At 40.2% G+C, this 13748-nt stretch overlaps 1 protein-coding gene across 1 annotated transcript in view; it reads right to left on the minus strand.

Moving 5' to 3' along the window:
* Nucleotides 1-13748, minus strand: part of fbn2b (fibrillin 2b) — an 82454-nt gene that overhangs the window by 3908 nt on the left and 64798 nt on the right. The window contains exons 29-64 of the mRNA XM_008407965.2: nt 13549-13671; nt 13331-13456; nt 12991-13116; nt 12310-12432; nt 12029-12151; nt 11504-11629; nt 11295-11417; nt 10872-10994; nt 9964-10125; nt 9806-9874; nt 9584-9709; nt 9363-9488; nt 9126-9275; nt 8944-9015; nt 8719-8844; nt 7886-8011; nt 6923-7048; nt 6706-6822; nt 6248-6376; nt 6028-6147; nt 5356-5481; nt 5116-5268; nt 4959-5024; nt 4739-4864; nt 4352-4471; nt 4147-4269; nt 3875-4006; nt 3220-3345; nt 2776-2982; nt 2267-2392; nt 1989-2111; nt 1670-1786; nt 1407-1535; nt 1090-1209; nt 560-791; nt 313-466 (exon numbers count right to left, since the gene is read on the minus strand). Coding sequence (XP_008406187.1) covers nt 313-466; nt 560-791; nt 1090-1209; nt 1407-1535; nt 1670-1786; nt 1989-2111; nt 2267-2392; nt 2776-2982; nt 3220-3345; nt 3875-4006; nt 4147-4269; nt 4352-4471; nt 4739-4864; nt 4959-5024; nt 5116-5268; nt 5356-5481; nt 6028-6147; nt 6248-6376; nt 6706-6822; nt 6923-7048; nt 7886-8011; nt 8719-8844; nt 8944-9015; nt 9126-9275; nt 9363-9488; nt 9584-9709; nt 9806-9874; nt 9964-10125; nt 10872-10994; nt 11295-11417; nt 11504-11629; nt 12029-12151; nt 12310-12432; nt 12991-13116; nt 13331-13456; nt 13549-13671 — 4622 coding nt within the window. The remainder of the gene's footprint in view (nt 1-312; nt 467-559; nt 792-1089; nt 1210-1406; nt 1536-1669; nt 1787-1988; nt 2112-2266; nt 2393-2775; nt 2983-3219; nt 3346-3874; nt 4007-4146; nt 4270-4351; nt 4472-4738; nt 4865-4958; nt 5025-5115; nt 5269-5355; nt 5482-6027; nt 6148-6247; nt 6377-6705; nt 6823-6922; nt 7049-7885; nt 8012-8718; nt 8845-8943; nt 9016-9125; nt 9276-9362; nt 9489-9583; nt 9710-9805; nt 9875-9963; nt 10126-10871; nt 10995-11294; nt 11418-11503; nt 11630-12028; nt 12152-12309; nt 12433-12990; nt 13117-13330; nt 13457-13548; nt 13672-13748) is intronic.

Below are 13748 nucleotides of genomic sequence, written 5' to 3' on the forward strand. Positions count from 1 at the left end.
AGAGTCTAATGCTATCAAGAAAAATTACTCGTGGTCTTTTACCAAAGACAAAAAAGAAGTCATAGAACTGCTAAGACGCTGCTCCATTTTTTTGTTCTGTGAAGAAAGAATTTGGTTTAACATCTTCCTCTGAGAATTGTGTGTCGTTCCCCTCAGTTATTTGTGCTGCAGCGCCACCACAGGCGAGGGGGTGAAGAGGCTTCTCAAAGGGTTTGGATTGTTTGACACGGTGCAGTGTAGTGAACTGCACCAGCTGAAAATGTAACTATAAGAGTGAAAACACCCTTAGACACTTTGTGTCACTGTGCGTACCTGATTCAGTTCATTTTCATCGGTACTGCGCCTGTGTCGTCCATTCTTTCCTCCTCCGTTGATCTTGCACTCATAGCAAGCTTCAGGAGACAGACTGTCATCCTCATCCCCCTCCATGAGTTGGCCTGGGAAACCTGAACCTGAAACACAGTGACTGTGAGGAGACAAAAAGAGAAAATTGTTTTAATAATCCCCACATCAAACACCAAACATGGTTCACTTATTCGATGACGATGTAACTCCTCACCCCTGTCCAGCTCTGAAGAAGCCTCCAGGACAGCCACACAAGTAGCCTCCGTCAGTGTTGGAGCAGCCGTAGATGCAGGGGTTTGTGCCTGTGCTACATTCATTCACATCCTGGCAGCCGCCAGCGTTCTGCTCAAAGTCAAAACCAGAAGGACAGAYGCACTTGAAGCTGCCCAGAGTGTTGTAGCAGGAAGCGGAGCCACAAACAGTCCCGCTCTGACACTCGTTTTCATCTGCAGAAAGAGAAACCTATTCATACACAACACATGCAGTGATCCCAGATATCAAACTTTTTTTTTCGTAATTTTAGCAATGCTATTTTCTGAACTTGTCCACCAAGCTAAACATGACAGCAGTTTAATAAAATCCCTAAAATTTTATCCAGTCATCATGTGATTGTCAGTGGATTACAAGAATCATAAAGATTTCTGAAGTATTTCAAAAAATGTCTCCCTTCTGAAACGTTCCTAGTGGGTGATGACTCTCAATCAGGCCAAATGAACAGACAGATTTGAGGACACACTGACTCACCCACACACTGGTTCCACTGGTAGTGCTGCACGTATCCCTGAGGACAGCCACAGCGGTAACCTCCCAGCATGTTCTGACAGCCATGCTGACAGCGATGGTTATTGGTACACTCATCCACATCTAAGGAAAGGGGAAAATTTCTTTCTTTCAATCACTTCCTTCACAAACATCAGCAGTAATGTCAACATTAGGACAGCTATCAAAGATGGATGGAAGACTGTAGGAACGATTCATTAAAAATTCTTACATTTTAAAAAGCTTAACAATATATGGAACCCAACAGGACCTGAATATGTGAACATATTCTGTCTGCTCACCTTCACACTCTATGCCAGTGCTATCCAGGGAGAAACCTTTAGAGCATTCACAGTTGAAGCTACCAGGAGTGTTTACACAGGAAGCTCGAGAACCACAAACAGTGTTTTGGGCTGTGCACTCATTGTTGTCTGCAAAGAAACAAAGAAACAAACAAACAAACAAAAAAAAAACATGTTTTCCAGCTTTAAATTATTTACTTTAGTGTCAAATAATTAGCACGAGTCACAGAGCCAGAGGTTCGACTACTTGTAACTGAACTCACCGATGCAGGCGGTCTGATGCTGAGTGAAGCCAGATGGACACTTGCAGTTGAAGCCTCCGATGGTGTTAACACAGAGGAACTGGCAGTTGTGCTGCTTTGTCGAGCACTCATCCAGATCTTAATGCAAAAATAAAGCAAGGCATGCAAACTAATTTAGCTTAAAACATGCAATGCTGATGAAAATAAGCATAAACAAGCAATACGTAACTTTGAAGCTAGTTGCTGTGTGAATATATTTGCAAATTACATATTATTCCAAAAGTAAATKTTAATCATCAAAGGCTAAGCTGGCTTAAGCTGAACTACAGCGTTCTGTCACCTTTGCAGGTCTTTCCATCTGGCTGGAGGCTGTATCCTCTGGGACAGGAGCACAGGTAGCTGCCTTCAGTGTTTTTACACAGGAAGTTACAGGGTTTCGGAGACAAGGAACATTCATCCACATCTGCAATATGCAGCAAAGTTACATGAAGTAGAGGAAAGGTGAGTGAAGATGCCAACACAAATCTTCACAGTTAAAACCAGTGAAAGATTTGACAGATTTGAATGTTTTCAAAGTGAGAAAAAATTGGATGGAAATAAAGCAAAGATCAGCCTTACCGACGCAGGAAGTGCTGGTGAAGTCAGCTTTGTATCCTACATTACAGTGGCAGCGGAAGGATCCTATAGAGTTGATGCACTGACCGTTCTTGCACAGATCTGGCAACACCTGGCATTCATTGATATCTGTAACAATAAAGTTTTACTTTATGTTGATGTGCACTGACTGCTATTGCAACAGACTTTCACAAGCCAATTTTTTTTAGGTCAWAGTCAACTCTTAAGTCCAGGTCCAGTTGGTTCTACAGTGTGCAAATACACACAACACTTTTCAAATGTTAAGTTTTAAACGTTTTTTAAAATAAAGATGTGCAATATTCCTTCCACTATCAAACTGTCTGGAACTGTCTTATAAAATTCAGATAGAACACATAAAATACTTAGACGTTAATTGCTGTGTGAATACATTCACAAATCACATGAAAATTAAAACATTATTACAATCTTTGTTTTAATTTTCCTGTTTCAAAGTAACACATTGTGGGTGCAGATCATAGTTTGCTACTCACCTCTACCGTCTGTGGTGTATCCAGGTCCAAGAGGGCACATCTTCTTGTATTGCACAGTGCCAGGCAGAGGACACAACTCACACTGTGACCCCCAGCCTCGACCCGCGTTGCAGCAGCACTCAGACTTAGTCACAGTGTTCCTGTTGGTTGACGATTGCTGGCACATAGTCTGCAGGACTTCTRTGAAACAGAAGCCCTTTCTGTTGTCTAATGGAAAAAAGAAGAAGTGTTTTTATATCTGAATGCATTSTTGGATTTAAGATCATCTATCACCTAAAGGACACAAAACTGTGGGAAAGTTTGAAAAGTTATTGAGGTCATAAAGAAAAAACAAAAATGTTATTTCATCACAAAAAGGAGGTTATGCTGACAGAAATCTCATAAAATACGCAAAGAAAGACTAATTAGTGTCAATCGAGGGACAGCCGGTGGCATAGGTCTTACCAATGCATTCGGTTCCTGTTGAGCTCGGCTCAAAGCCGTCGTTACACTCGCAGCGGTAGCTCCCCACCGTGTTGATGCAGCGACCGTTCTTGCAGATTCCAGGTTTGGCACGACACTCGTTCAAGTCTGTAGCAGAACAAACAGGTGAAGGAATAAAAAAGTCTGAAGAAAAGGGAGAATTCTGTTGCAACAAAGTTACTGCAGTATGGCAGGATGAATAAATAGCATATATGGAGGGATGAAAACAGATGGATGAATGGCTGGGTGGATAGACAGAGGCATTGATAGATGGAAAAGTAGCAAGATGGACATACATGATGACAGATATCTGTTCATCTGAGTCATACTTAATCAAGACAACCTATAGAGTGTGCATATATCTTTTGCTTTTCAGTCARTGATTAACAAAAATGTTGCCTGAAAAGGCCAACTAAAGACCTCAAGTCTTCATGTAGTCAAGCAGAAACAAGCTGTGAGTATCTTTTATACAACACTTACATAAAAAGAGCCCAAATAGGAGCTACTTACTTTTGGTAAATTAAATATTCTCATTTTCCATCCCTATCCTGATTTTGAAAATGCTTAAATAAAATATCATAATTTTCCAGACTCTGCAGGAATCCTGTAAACTATAACCTGACACATCTCTACTGACCCATGCATCCCTCTCCATCTGGTCGCCGCTGCATGCCAGGAGGGCAGATACACATGAAGGTTCCAATCAGGTTCTTGCAGGCCATGCCTTTAGAGTCGCAGTCATCTAGTCCCTCCGAACACTCATCCTGATCTGTTTAGGGTTAAAAAAAAAAAAAAAAGGCAACTGGTTAAAAACACGGTTGTAAAATGCTATTACTCATATTTATACAAAAACCAGAACAGAGGAGAAGAGGTAAAAGTGAGAGTGTTATCTCTGATCTGCCATCTCACCTCTGCACATGCGCTGGTCATCTCGCAGCACGTAGCCGGCAGGACACATGCACTCGTAGGACCCAAATGTGTTGACACAACGGAAAGCACAMAGGAGGGGATTCTGGGAGCACTCGTTAATGTCTTGAGCCAAGAAGACAGACAKAGAGTCATTACTAAAAGGTAATGTCCATAAAATAAGTATTCTTGGAYGTGATCCACTAACCTTCACAAGTCATCATGGGTCCCGGTTCAAAGCCCTCCTGGCACGAACACTCAAAGCCTCCCACTACATTGGTACAGGTTCCGTTTCCACAAGGGTTCCCAATGGAGCATTCATCCGTGTCTGAAGAAACCGAATCACAGGAGCAARCACACAAAGTAAATACATTAAAAAAATGATAATGGATGTTGATTTTATGACCATTATTAAGCACCCCAAAACGCTACATCGATCACACATACATGCAGATAAATCCACAGTCTAAGTCAAGCAAAATTCTGTGATAATAGTGATTTTAGAGATTAAATCTGTTAGCTGGAAACATTTAACACCATAGCTCTGTCCTGGTCTTGTTCTATAAGCTGAGCATCTATCTAGAAGTCATCTCACCAATGCAGTTGACTCCAGTGTAATCCAGGTTGTATCCGAAGGGGCATTCGCATCGGAAAGAGCCGTCTGTGTTGATGCATATTCCATTCTGGCAAATTCCAGGATTATCCAGACACTCGTTCATATCTGCACACAGTCAGAACAAGCTAGCTCATTTAAGCAAATCTGTTATTTTCTTTTCTTTATATTCAGGACAACAGATCACAGTTGCAGCACTCACCCTCTCGAGTGTCACCCAGTCCAGGCAGAGCTCCAAGGCCGTAGGGGCATAGAGTGTTGAAAGCAGCTGTTGAAGTGTCAACAAAATGTCAATGTTTTATGGTTGACATTGTKTACAGATGTATGTGTGAAAAGGTGAGTATGTGTGTGTTACACACCATCGGTTTCTCGTGGGCAGAGCTCGCAGGGAATCCCCCAGCCTTCTCCAGGCATCTTGCTGCAGCAGCACTTGGCCTTAGTGGTGTTGAATGCTTTAGGGACTGAGCATTTGCCCGCCTCAAACTTGGTGAAACAGAAGCTCTCTCTGGTGTCTACCATAAAACGTAAGCGGTTTTAACAGGAAGCACAAAAGATAAATATTGCTACACTTTGATCTTCAGCATTGTGGTAACTCTTACCGTAGCAACGGCGTTTGTTGTCAGAGAGTACGAAGCCCGGCTGGCAGGAGCACTGGAAGCTGCCTGGGGTGTTGGTGCAGGTGCCGAACTGGCAGATGTTGGGCTCTACTTCACATTCATTAATATCTAGTAAGATGGTGTGCAAAAGAAAAAAAAAAAAAAAGAAAAAAGGTGTTAATCAAGATTTCAGCCATTTAAGTAATACCACATAACTAATTTAAAGCTGCACTTTACTGACAAAAAGAGACCTTGCAGTCTCTCGGCCACAGGAATTTGCAAATCCACAAATGGACGACTATATATGGCTGATGTATCAATAAACTGTAAGCGTTCATTTTTTTTCCATACAGAAACTGATAGTTTTTTGGGGCGGGGAGTGCGAGGTTGCCAAAAAAGATCTTACTATTAGACATTTTATAAATAAATGTGAGGTGGGTTGGTGGTAACACAAAAAAGACACTGTTGTGTAAAAGCAGAAGTGCAGAGTGATGGGACAGACCTTATCTTCACTGCTGTAACAYGGTTATGTTTATCCACACGAGTAAAACATGGACTGACTGTGTTGCTAAAAARTGAAACCTGCAGATACCTCAGTTTTTTTTKTKTTTTTTTAACTGAATATGTCATGGTGTGTGTCAACAATCATGATGTATTGAGGTTTTTTYATCTTACCTAAACACTGGTCATTTTGCACCTCGTAACCTGGAGGGCAAATACATCTGAAAGATCCATCCAGGTTCTGGCAGGTTCCCGGAGAGCATGTTCCAGGCAGACTAGTACACTCATTGATATCTKGGGRGGGGGGRAWYMWTTTAAAAGCATAATTTTACATCCAGTGTGACTTTTAGTGGATTATATTTATCTAACACTTCTACTAGAACTTGTRACTTACCAATGCAATTCTTTCCATCAGGGGTGTCTTCGTAACCCTCATGGCATAGACACTGAAAAGAGCCAAGCCCGTTGATGCATTGTCCATTCCTGCACACTTGGCCCTGCAGAGCAAAGCACTCGTCTACGTCTGTAAAGAAAATGTTAGAGTGATTAGGAAAAAGAAAATGTTGCAATGATTATGAAAAACAGTGAGAAATCTTGACAAGAATAACTGAATGACAAAAGTAAGCTAAATGAGCTTTCTTGTGGCTATAACACACACACAAAAATAGAAAGAAAGTTGCATATTCAAGTATTACATGTTAAATGTTATGTTGACGCAGCTTATTTTATTAAAAAATATACGTATAAAATGTAATCAATATGACAGTAGCTGAATCCCTGAAACACTTTGACATTTAAAGCACAMAGCTTGCTGTTGCCTTTTTTTGAAGCAGAACAGTGAACAGTTCCTACCCATGCAGTCATTGTTATGTGTGAGCTCAAATCCAGGGAAGCAGAGGCAGTTGTAGGATCCCACCGTGTTTTTACAGGTACCATTGCCGCACGGCTGCCTTTCACATTCGTCAATGTCTGAAGCACACGCATTAAAAAAAAAAAAACATGATTTCATTTGTGAGAAGCCAACATACAGCATTTGTATCTATCAGAAAGTTTGAGATTGTACCCTTACCCATGCACATGGTTTGATCAGCAGTGGCCTTGAAGCCATTGTGGCAGAGACAGCGATAACTGCCCTGAGTGTCGATGCACTGCCCATGGCTGCACGCGTTAGGAATCTCCTGGCACTCATTGCGATCTGCAAATAAATATATTAGATTTTTTTTCTCCATATTTAAGCATGAACTTGCAATCTAGGGATGAAAGTTTAACTAAAAAAAGTATTACTGTCAGAATGGGCTCAAGCACAAAAACTAATGAAATACATTGAGAAAAGAGAAGCATTTAATCTTAACTTGCAGTAATATGTATTATACCATTATAATAACCTTATGTGTTGATTCCTTATTGGTCTGAATTACCCGTCAGCCTTCTCTTGACATCATAATAAGATATCTAATTTCTTTAACATCTGGTCTTTAAATGTTTAAGTTGTCTAGATAGACAACTTAAACATTTAAATGTCTAGATATCTAAACATTTAATGTCTATCTAAACATTTAATGTCTAGATAGACAACTTAAACATTTAAAGTTTAAGTTGTGAGTGGTGAGATAGCACTACTCTCCACCCTGGCTGGTCTAAAAACATGTTACTTTTTTATCTCACTTACAAAATAGACAAATTCAGCAGTTTATGTTATCTTGGTCARAAAGAGGTAAAAACAAACACACACATCCAGGAACTAAAGGAGTATATCCAGTTATATTCGTAATGGTAYGCAAAATAAAATAAGAACACAATTCTTTGAAAAAAGAATATTTTACACATTGAAAACACTAAATTTAGAAGGATTTGTAGAAATATTTGTTGSKTTTAAAAAYAAAAGCAGTTACATCATGTGATTTATTTTGTTTASTCTTTTTTTTTGAGTAAATACAGCGATACTGTGTWTTTACAGCCGGATTATCATACGATGCAGATTTAATACCAGCCCGTCCCTGCTGGTAATCTGTGAAGGTAAACATGAGCTCACCCAGACAGGCCCCGCTGGGGGACAGTTTGAAGCCCTGGGAGCACTCGCAGCGGTAACTGCCTGGGATGTTGATGCAGTTTGCGTTGCGCTGGCACAGGTTGTCCCCGCTGTTRCACTCATCAATATCTGTGATGGARATAGAAAATAACAAGCTATAGACATCGATCACCAGCTCCATAACTCATCAGATTTGGCTCTGAGACTGCGTACGACAGGACAAAAAAGCCATTATGGAGTTGTAGAGTTCAGGAAGATACTCYCAGGTTCTGATTGATGACTTTGCTGGACCCAGTTGCCTTTACAAGAACATAATTGATGATAACTGAAGCAGAAATTAACTGGGAGGCTTGTGAACGTACCTCACTGCCAGTGAGTAAGAGATGTGCATGCTTTAACTGAGCATGTATGTCCTGGTACGACTTCATTTATCACTGATTTATTTAACCAGCCTTTCTAGTAGTAAGTTCTTTGTGATAYGAGGTGCATTGGTGCATGAAGCACGTGTCTGTTCTGTCAAAACAGTATGACAGCAATWTGCAAAAAAAATAATCTGTGATATCAAATAAAAACAGATTTTTATGGYGTCTGTGTGCAACTAATCACTTAGTGAGTGGAATTACTAAAGCAAATGATCTATACTGGATTTGAATGTGTTTTTATTAATGAACATTACTTTAACATTAAATTAGTGCCTTTACAAAAGCACTAAAAGGAAGAAACGTTTAGTTTTAAAATGCTTTTTAAAGAAATTGTATGGTTATTTGCATGTCGTCCCCAGGAAAATTCATAATGCAGCAGATAGAAGAATAAAATATATTAGAGCTGAGACTAACCTTCACAAATCAGCAGTATGTTGTTGTAGCTGAAGCCCATTGGACATTCACAACGGAAGCTTCCAATCTGGTTGATRCACACTCCGTTAGCGCAAATACCCGGGATTTCTCTGCACTCATCAATATCTGTGACAATAAAGCACAGTTATAAAATAGCATCAATAAGCTTTGAAAGTGATCATTTGAAACTGATTGACAACCCCTGCTGGATTCACCATGACCTACCAACTGGTTTGCCGGTGTGGATGTCGATGATGAAGCCAGGAGAGAGGTTACCGCACAGCGTCCGGTACGCATCTGGACGAATCAGCACAGAGGAGACTCAGTGGCCRTGATGAAACATGTCAGTGAAGTTGTGTTCAATAAGTCTACTTAATGCATTGTTCTGGGTTTTTGTTGCGGCTCACTGGTAGCAGGAGTAGGACACGGCTCGCAYGGCTTGTTCCAGGCTTTGCCCACATTGTAGGCGCAGCAGCACATCTTCTTGGTCATGTTGAACGACAGCTCATTCTCACACGTGTCATTGAAGTTGCGGTAGCAAACACTTTTCCTCATGTCTGCATTACGAGGCAGAAATGAGAACTTTCCAATACGCTACAAAACTGCAGTAAATGTATTTATTTGAGGGAGCCTCTACCACTCACCCATGCAGTTGTTTCCTCCATTGACCTGCATGTATTCAGGGGGGCACACACAAGTGTAGTTGCCCAATGTATTGTAGCAAGTTCCAGGCCCACAGATCCCAATATGAGCAGTGCATTCATCAATATCTGGAACAAAAAAAAAAAAAAAATTAAAAATAAATGAAATTCATTCAACTGCTTTCACTTTGTAATGTCTTCATCGTTAAAGGAGGAGCAGATACCTTCACAGATGCGCGTCTCTTCGTTCAGGTAGTAGCCTGGCGGACACTCACACTGGAAGCTACCAAATGTGTTAATGCAGTTCCCACCCTGGCAGAGACCCGGTAACTCCATGCACTCGTCAATGTCTTAAAGATTAGGCAAATAGAGAAATGAGTGTTTGTCACGTTATTCCTTTTCTGTTAACATGTATCATCCAAAAAGGAGAAAGCGGCATGTTCTACCTTCCAGAAGAACAGTGATAGGATTCGGTCTGAAACCCTCTCCTCCTGGACAGAGAGTCTTGTATTCGGCTACAGGGAAATAATAAGCAGTGAACCACTGTGATTAAAAAAAAACATTACAGGGCAAATGAGTGGATTTTGGTTCTGAGGATGCATACAGGAGTTGGATGTTGGGCAAAGTTCACAAGGGTTTCCCCAAGCTCTTCCATCGGAGCAGCAGCAGGACGCTCGTGTAACACCCACACCGATCTCCACACTGCAGGAGATTCCTCCGTCACCCCGAGGAAGGATGTCCAAGAAACAGTTACCGACACGGGTATCTGACAGGAGTAAACAGCACCGTTAAGCCTAAATAAACCATAGAAGTATTTAAACAGCAAACAGTACAGTTTCTGAATTTCTCCAAGTTTTATTGTACGTAGTTATGAGACGGAGTATTTGGTGTGTGAGGTGGAAAGCAATATTTTCACCTAAACTATGGAGCAAGTATCAGACTCCTCCCCCAGCTTTAAAAGTAAGGAAATATTATGTTTTTGCACCCCTGATTTTAACTTAAAATATACAATTGCTCCCCTTAAGAAAAATTAAAGACATGGAAATAATTGTTGTCATTTCATGGTAGCTGCTGATAGCTTCCTCTTTCTGCCACTAGGTGGCATGCTTTAAACTTGTTACCTGCAGGAAGATCTCGACATGCAATAAAATGTCACCATCAACAGTTTAGGTATTTAATGTGTCCTATATTAACCAACTAATAAATCTATTAACTTGTTGCATCAGGTTAGTCTGTGCCCACAGCTGATTTGATGATGTGTGCAATGTAAAAAACGTTTAGTTGGTTAATTAATTTAAACATTGGAGTGCTACTTAAATTGTTCTTGAGTCATTTATTTATTAAAACAATTTTTATTTTAATTTTTGAGTAAACATTATTTGGAGCTTGGGATGAACTGACACAATTTCTGTGCTGGTATGAAGTTCATTCACCTATTTTATCATATCTAAGATTACACTTGGAGGACTATCTTGAAATCTTCTTATTGCAGATCAACTGAATGTGTCTCACCCACGCAGCCCACGCCAGTGGGGTTGAGTGTAAAATCAGGTGGACAGTTACACATGTAGCTCCCTGGTATGTTCACACAGAGTCCGTTGAGGCAGTTCACATGGATAGCACACTCGTTAATATCTGGAAGACACACAAAAAACACTCCTTTTTGAACAAACGCCAGCTTAACTTTGCACGGGAAGTATAACAGTTTTATATTTTTGGCAAAACACACAAACTAATAAGTCAGAGAATTTTGCTCTGCACAGCAGTTTGTAACAATGAAATCAGCAACTTATCAAGTTTACTAAGTTAGATGGTAGATTGTTTCTTTATTGTTTACACTTATTTTGTTGGACTTGGTTAAACGCCATAAGGTCAATTTGAAAAATAGAACATGAAGCCTTGTATTATTTATTTAAACTTCAGCGTGACAGTTACCAGTGCAGTTTCCTCCACTGCGGTCCAGTTCGTAGCCATCGTCACAAACACAGCGGAACATGCCTGGCAGGTTCTCACAGGTTCCAAACACACAGATGTTCTGGAAATTACACTCATCGATATCTGCAGGGAACATACCAAAGACAAGGTTATTACGCTATACTACTTGAATGGAAAAGTAAAGSAGTCTGCCAGAATTAGTGCTGCACCTTTGCAGGCCTTGCTGTCCTCAGTGGGCGTGAAGCCCATCTCGCACTCGCAGCGGTAGCCTCCAGGAGCGTTCAGACACTGCCCGTTCTCACACAGGTTGACGTTGTCTGCGCATTCATCCATGTCTGAAATAAAGCAAAGAAATGCATTATTAAACAATGCCAAGCTAGACTTGAATGAAATACAATTTCACACTTGAACGAAAGGAAAAATTTAGAAAAGACAACCGTTATTTTTCATCAACAACTGATGCCTTTGGTTCTTACATTCAAAATATTAGCAGTGCTATTTTTGGCTAAAGACAGTTTATTGTGTTTTTTTTTTTCTTATTTGCAATATGCCTAAATATTTCTTCACTAGCAAGGTCTGAGAAGTAGTAGGTTTACAATTCACATCTAGATTATTGGTCTTTTTCTAAAAAGTTTGCGTTCTCTTTATTGAAAGTCAAACTTTCATTTCAATCACAGACTATTTGACCAAACCTGCTCTAAAGTGAGCGTCCAACATCAGAGTAGTTTTCTTACCTGAGCACGAAAAGCCGTCTCCATTAAATCCTTCTTTGCACGTGCACCTATATGACCCTGGTGTGTTGACGCAATCTGCATTAAGGTGGCAACTGTGGTCCTCTGAGGCACATTCATCATAATCTGGAAATAAAATATTATCGTGTCACCATCATTTTGGCATTAAAGTACAGCTCCAGACAAAATTAGGTAATTACATTGAATTTAAATCGATTTAAATATTGGTAAATAATAATCCACAACTTCAATATTTACAGAGTCAATCTGAGTAATCGACTCACCCACACACTTGATGCCGTCTCCCACCCAGCCRTCTCTACAGCGACACTTAAAGCTCCCCGGCACGTTAATGCAAGCAGAGTGCATGTCACAGTTGTGGGCTCCAATCTCACAMTCATCAATATCTGAAGAGAAATAAACAGCAACAATATCCAACAGTTATACTGTTTGTTATGTGAACTTAAAATAATAACTACCATAAGAACTCTCATCAGTAATAAGTGGTTTTGAATTTGTTGAAAGCATCTGGAAGAAAAAACTTCCACACAAATGCAGTGCATCGTTGATCAGGAAAGGAGAGAATATACTTTGTTAGATTCTAATAAATTGAACAGTTTTGAATTTTCATTTCTAAAAAAAAGCATCACAAAGAGAATAGAACAGTTTTTGATGGCAATAAGGCGCCTTGGCTGCAGAACGATATCTTAAAAAATATTTCTGTCCTTTTGATAACAATTTACATTTATTGTAAATAACGCATTACTAAAATGGAAATTTTCCTCACCATTTACCACAACTTGTTACTTATTTCTTGATTGCATTCTAGAGCTACATATATAATTTTCTAAAAATGTAGAACTGAAAAATTTGAATAAATGGTTGACCTATTTAAACACTTGGCTCAGACCTCCACAGAAGGTTTTTTTTTTCCCCTGTTGGTGTGCGTGTTTGTGTGTGTGTACCTGTGCAGCCTGTGGATCCCTTCTTGACAAAGTATCCCAGCTGACAGTGGCAGATGAACGAGCCTTTGGTGTTCTCACAGTCACCGTGGAGACAGATGTTTGGGTTCAAATCACATTCATTCACATCTGGGCAGACAGGGATGGACAGAGACCGGTTACACAAGCAGAGTTTTCTCGACGGAGCTCAGAGTGATTTAAAGTGAGACTGACAGAGAAAGTCCCACAGAAAACAAAACAGAGTCATAACATGTCTGAACCTAAGCACAGGTCAGGGAGAAAATAAATAATGCGTCAGCCAAAAATAAAATGATAAAAGAACCTTGAAGAATTTTCCTCTTACCAATGCAGGTCCTCATGTCCATGGAAGCCATAAATCCATCAAAACACAGACAACGATATTCCCCAGGAATATTGGTGCACTGGCCTCCATCACAGACCTCTGGAGTCTCTTCACACTCATCAATATCTATCAAACAGCAGGAACAGTTGTTTTTTTATGTTAAAAGTAAACACGCAAATGTCCTAGTGTATAGGAAAGCATGTCCAGCGTTTTAATACCTGAACAAGTCCTGAGGTCAGGCATCAGAGCGTAGCCCTCACTGCAGCTACACTCATAGCTGCCCTCAGAGTTGGTGCAGTGAGTTTCACAACCTCCGTTCATGATGGTGCACTCGTCAATATCTGGAGAAGAGGTCGTCATTATTAAACATTGGACATGCACAGTCTCAGTGAAAACAGAAAACTTAAAGTTGAATGGA

This window comes from Poecilia reticulata, linkage group LG4 (assembly GCF_000633615.1).
Source record: "Poecilia reticulata strain Guanapo linkage group LG4, Guppy_female_1.0+MT, whole genome shotgun sequence".
Classification (NCBI taxonomy): Eukaryota; Metazoa; Chordata; class Actinopteri; order Cyprinodontiformes; family Poeciliidae; genus Poecilia; species Poecilia reticulata.